General features: G+C 39.0%; 1 protein-coding gene across 1 annotated transcript; it reads right to left on the bottom strand.

Moving 5' to 3' along the window:
- Window positions 1-2,758: 2,758 nt before the first annotated feature.
- LOC143745515 (zona pellucida sperm-binding protein 3-like) lies at window positions 2,759-5,236 on the bottom strand. Its single transcript, XM_077237642.1, has 8 exons — window positions 4,579-5,236; window positions 3,950-4,068; window positions 3,771-3,874; window positions 3,501-3,678; window positions 3,242-3,359; window positions 3,088-3,170; window positions 2,915-3,006; window positions 2,759-2,843 (listed from the first exon to the last, which is right to left on the bottom strand). The coding sequence occupies exons 1-8, from the start codon at window positions 5,122-5,124 to the stop codon at window positions 2,773-2,775; spliced, it is 1,311 nt and encodes a 436-aa protein (XP_077093757.1). The 5' UTR covers window positions 5,125-5,236; the 3' UTR covers window positions 2,759-2,772.
- Window positions 5,237-6,239: the final 1,003 nt, after the last annotated feature.

Raw genomic sequence — 6,239 nt, 5'->3', positions numbered from 1 at the left:
TTTGTGAAAAATGAAGGACAGTGGGTGATGTAATTTAGTCAGTCTTTTCAAATTCCTGTTCTCTTGATGTGCATATTTTGATACTTATTTACTTATTCAACTTACCCCGTTCATAAAGTTTGATCATGTTGACTTGTACAAGACTAATTGGCTGCTGGTTCATTTGAAATTTTCCTATAGGGTTCTTCAATTTGACCTTTTTTTTTCTACACACCTATAGCACAAATTGATGCAGCATGTTCATTTTAGAAAATATATGTTTTTCATAACAAGAGAAAACTTTTTGGGGTGTGTGCAGTGTATGTTGTAGAACAGAACGTCAAAATATCATAGGAAAATCCTGAAGGAACCAGCAGCGACCTGTTCTTCTGGGTTCTGGTGTCATACATGCATGATACTTTTATTAGGATACTTTCCTATGATACTTTGATGTTCTGTTCTACAACAAACACTGCACACACTCCAAACAGTTTACTCTTGATATGAAAAACATATTTTCTAAAATGAACATGCTGCATCAATTTGCGTTATAGGTGTGTAGAAAAAAAAGGTCAAATTGAAGAACCCCATAGGAAAATTTCAAATGAACCAGCAGCAAATTAGTCTTGTACAAGTCAACGTGATCAAACTTCATTGGAAGTTGAATAAGTAAATAAGTATCAAAATATGCACATCGAGAACAGGACTATAAAAAGACCGACTCAATTACATCACCCACTGTGCTTCATGGGGCAAGGTGCTTCACCTTACTACTCCATCCTATGACCCGGAAACCGATTGAGCTCAGCCATCTTGAAGGTCATTTCAAATCTCTAATTGCACCGTGAGGAGGTGAGGCTTCCTGAGGAGTCATAAGTGAGGATACATGGGTGTATCCTTTGCGGAAGTGTTTTGTTGACTAAACGTGACACATGAATTTTCCTCCCCTTTCATATGTGTCACAATAATTTTATTTCATACTTTACCTTTGCAGTTTAAATAAACCTCACATCTCAAATATTTCAACAGGGAATCTTGCTTTATTATTAATGAATTTCTTAAATAACCAAACTTCAACATAAGGGCAGATCCTTTGAGCACTGCCGATGACACTCGAGTAATCTATAATTCCAATGTATAAATAAGTTTTCCTTCGATTCCTCCTTTTCCTTCCTTGCAGCCTTACTTCACATCCTACAGGAGGTGGATCTGAGATGCAAGGAAGGGAAAAGATGAAAGGAAACAGATGTAAAAATAAGAATTGAGAAGCAACCAATATGCTCCCTGCATAGCTCTTTTGGAAAGATTTGTTTGCCTATGTTGTTAAACCGAGGTCCTTGAAAATCCTATGGCCCTTCTTGTAAAGAGGTGTGTAACCCAGGTAAACTGGCCAAATTTCCACCATTGGCACTTGCCAATCATGGCCTCATAATAATCCCCATACATTGAATTGGCTCTATCACTCTCTCCTCTACCTATAGCTGGTGTGTGGGGAGCTCACTTTGCAGCTACTGGTCAACTGACTATTATATTATTAGTAGACTGTCTGCTTAAAGGGACAATATGTCGTTTTTTTTAGGTATTTTATCTAAAATCAATATTTTTATTCATAAATAGGTCCTCAATGGTGTACAGATACCTCTGCCAATTATCTGACTTATCCTCGTAAATGAAGAATGTATTATCTTTATATACATCTGACAGGTAGGTCCACGGAGGCTTCCATGTTCCGCCATCTTGAAAAACTATAATAGCAGAGAGGGTATAATAGCAGAGAGGGTAAAAAAGTACTAGGCCAACACGTTTTCTTTAAAAGCCAGCGTCACATAACTGAAAGGAGTAGAAACGGAGGAGCAGAGCAGTGAGGCGCTTCTCACTGCCCCGGCAACTTTAAAAGGCTGCATTGCACTGTTATTTTTAATGGCTGACCATACATATGACGAACCACAGGAGAAATCCTAAGTCAAAAATTGAACGTAAAAAACGTGACCGAGATTACAAAAAACAAGCGACAATGTCGGGATAGCTTTTTCCAGGTGAAAAGAGCTAATGCAGGAGAAAGATTTCAAAAGAGACACTAAAGTTGCCTGCTTTCTCCTCAACAATCAAGTCAATGTTACAATCTTAATGTCAGGCTTTGTTTCATTGCTTGGTTGTGTACTTTATTACACAATAATAAAACTCAACAAAGTGCTATTAGACATCCTTTCATAGCTTTTTGGTACATAACAGCCTACGTAGATGCAACACGCATTTGAAAAAAGCGAGGCGCTGGAGAGCAGTTCGTTTGAGTGTAAAACGCAATTTCCCTGCTAGATGGGAAAAATTCCTACACAACGTCCCTTTAATATCTGCTAACACCATTTTGTTGGTTCCCCTACAGACATTCTACTGACTAGAATTAACTTGGCAACTACAAATCAACTTAACCTCCTAACATAACAGTCTATGTATACGAGTATTAAGTCACATGTAGTTGAAAATTTACATATGTTTAAGTGAACTTTTGAAATGAAGTGGAACCACAAATTGTAACAAACTAATGGCTTCAAAGCATAACCTTTAGCTTTCACTAGCAGTCTTTAAAAGGTTCATCATTTAAAACTTTTCTATAGGGAGTTATTAACTTCAGGAACAATATGGTTGCATTCTATATGGGACTTGAAAAGTACAGGATGACTATCAGTTTCACCATATTGGCAGAATGAGGCACCTTTTCAAAGCCAAAATCAGTTAAACCAGACATGCAGCAAAATGACAAGTCAGATACAACCAAGGATTGATTTGTCAGATTTATTGAGAACCGCTCTTTTGCCCTTGAATCATTACAGGACCAAGTGAGGCCTTGCCTTCCCACTGAATGCCTAGAGAAGAAAAAAGCCAAGTTAGAGCTCTTGAATCAAAAGCAACCTTAGAAAGAGCAAAAGCTACCAACCTCCATAGGGAGAAGCAGCAAATTCACCATCAGGGCCACATGTTGAGTCACAGCAACCACACACTTGGTTGTTTCCATCAGCAGCAAACCACCTGCACAAAAACAAAGATATGGAACCTTCAACATGAGAAAAGTCAACTTAAGCCCCCCCAAAAAGAAAAAACCTCACATACCCATTGGCAAAGGAACAGGATTTACGCTGAGCATCACTGGGTGCAGAAGCAATGGTTGCCTTCAGAATACATGTTATAAAGATCTGCAAGGGATGACAGACAAGTCACAAAACCAAAGCAGATGGGAGGAAAAGTCAAGTCATGATATACATACAGAAGGACTGTTGCCCTCCTGGAACATAAATGCCTCCAACTGGAACTGGATCTTGTCAACCTGGGACCGAGGCATGAAGCGGGAACTGGAAGCTGTAGTTTTGGCATCCACAAAGCACCTGGCAAAAAACAAAAACAAAGGCCAACTCAAGAATGCCAATTGTAGAGCATCAAGCAACTAGACCTCACCCATGACTTTGTGACGGTGTTTACAAAAGGCAACTTAAACAGTCCTACCGCATCAAGGGACATGACCTTACCCATGATTCTCAATGAAGGAATATCTCGGAAGGGAATTTACATCAGGTACTTGAGTGGCCACACAGCGGTCCACAAACACACGCAGAGGCACATGATTGTACTGCTTCACAGATGCCTCGATGTTAATAACGCCACCCAGGAAATAGGAGTATGAAGGCCTCTGATAGGACCAATCATCTACACACACAAAAAAAAAACAACTCTTTAGGCACAGCCACAATTGCAAGGGTAAAGGATTTATTTTATTGGGGGAAAAAACCTGTACCAACCCATCATGATCTTCAGGGAGAACAGCAAGACTTCTTCACCAGCCTCTGTTGAGGCATAAGGGACCCATGTTGGCCTCAAGGCATCACTGCTTACATTTTGGAGCCTGTGGTTCATGAAAGTACCCATTAAATGGCCTCCCAGTTGCATGAGAAAGTGCAGAAAGTCACAGATCCCCTACCTTTGATAATGGCATTGAACACCAACAACTGCACCATCGGCCCGGGTAATCGGAGTACCTGCAAGCGCCTCAGGGGTGTAGGTAAGAGAGAAGGTGTAGACAAGCTCATCCTCATTCATCTGTAAAAAGACTGGTTACCAAGAGGTTCATCCAAAGACTTTACATACAAAGACCATGCACTCATTGCTATGAATGGGAGAAGGTGCACTGCAATATTGTGGAATTCCTACAGAGCAAATCACCAATTAGTAAATTCTTCACATCACCACAGCTGCCCTCAGAAGCTCCAGTGTTGCCAGAGATAGTCAATGTTTTGGAAATACGCATTAAAGACTAAACATGCACATTTTGCTGTTCCAGAGTTAAAACTAGCTTTAACACTCTATAAGCACAAGATTTGATGTCCTTGTTTCTGAAGCTCCTTTCATACCACTTATGGGATAGTTTACATGAGATGTTGGTTTGAAGGGTTATTTAAAATAAAGTAATTTGAAAATTCAGGATTTACCCATTCAAATAGATAGAACTTGGTCTTAGCTGCCTTGGCATTGTAAAACCAAGTGAACTGACTTTCCTTGAAAAGGTCCTCTGCCACAACAAATAACCCATTAAGATGTATCGGTTCTTACCATCAGCACGCTGTTGCAATCCTGTAATTCATACTCAAAGATGAGCACTCTTGACCCAGGATCTTGACCAACAACAGGACATCCACCCAAAGACAGGCCAGTTGGCTGGATCAACTGACCATTGCTGAAAAAGTCCTGCTGGACCTCTACAAGAACCCGGTTCTCGCCACATTGAACCGCTACGCTGCTGGGAGTCACGGGTTGCCTCAACTGGAAGTCCACCGCCAACTCGCTCTGCACCTCAGGAACAATGGGATACCTCCAATCCAAAGGCTTCACTGGAACCTGCAACAGCTGCTTCTCCTGAACGCCAAAAGGATCCTGCAAAGGGCTTTTGGATTCGGAACCCAAAGGACTCTGAAACTGAGAAGCCACTTGCAAAGGGTTCCAGAGCCCTAGAGGAGAAAGGGCAGGACTTCTGGAAGCTGGATCTGATTTTGGCCTTATGCTTCTTGGACTATGACTATACCTCAAACTTCCCAAGATATCAGGCAGATCAAATGCAACAATTGCAACCACCACTAATACAACTTTCAGGAACCCCATCCTAACAAACTTTGACACAAACACCAGTGCTTGGCTTTGCCATTTTGTACAGCTTTGAGTTAAGGTGGCTCCACCCCTTTTACCTTCATTGATTATCCTTGATTCTCCTCTGGACCTGTAGAGTGTATGCATCTTAGGGACGCACCACTCTGCACATTTTTTATTCGCCTTTCCAAATACCAGAGGTGGAAAGAGTAATAAAATATTCTACTCAAGTAAAAGTTGGACTCTCCCATGTAGGGTTGTAATGGTATGAGATTTTAACAGTATGATAACGTCTCAGAAAATATCACGGTTTGCGGTATTAATTAATTATTAAATAAATAAACGGTATTATTAAATTATGGTTATTATAATTATCATCAGTTAAAACGACAGTTAAATTAATGTTTAAAAATGAAGTCAAACTATTTTCTTTGTTTTTGTTTTTTTTGGTTCAACTGCTTTTATTATAACAAACTTGAAACCATTTGTTTGTTTTGTTTATTAAAATTTCAATAAAACATGTCTAATTAACTAAATTCAATAATTGATAATGAATTAGATTAACAACTTATTTTTAACATAATATATTATCAAAAACAGTGGTAATCAAATGAAAATGTAAACTTTTATAATTTTATTTTTTGGGGAAGTGCTGCAAAATAGATTTACTAAATTAGACCATGGACAAAAAATATATTCCTTAAATAATGTTTAAATAAAATGTATTATTATTGTTGTTGTACGTTCTAATGTAGGCCGTTCTATTGTATTATATTTCTGTAATAATTACTCCTAGTTAAACCGAACTTTTATTTTGATGGGTTGTAGTGGAGACCTGTTTCAGAGCGTTTTTGACAATGGTTTTTCTCAAATAAAATGATAAAAATGCTCATTAGGCGTTCTCTCAGAGCAGATCTGGAAATGTTCATGTACTGATATTGTTTGTTAGGCGCTGAAAACACCATGAGCAGCACGCGTACTTGAGTGTATAGAAGTAGATGATGCAGAGCAGCTCATTCATAGAGAGGCACGCAGAACAAGCAGATTATATATTTATATTGCAGTATTTTTGTGCTTTAATATTCAAGCACCATGTCGCGATTGGATTTATTGCACATCATTTTGCATGT

This window comes from Siphateles boraxobius, unplaced genomic scaffold (assembly GCF_051911475.1).
Source record: "Siphateles boraxobius isolate OS27281-9 unplaced genomic scaffold, OSU_SipBor_1 204, whole genome shotgun sequence".
Taxonomy (NCBI): domain Eukaryota; kingdom Metazoa; phylum Chordata; class Actinopteri; order Cypriniformes; family Leuciscidae; genus Siphateles; species Siphateles boraxobius.
The sequence above is the reverse complement of the archived record's forward strand: the minus strand, read 5'-3'. Positions and strand labels throughout refer to the sequence as shown.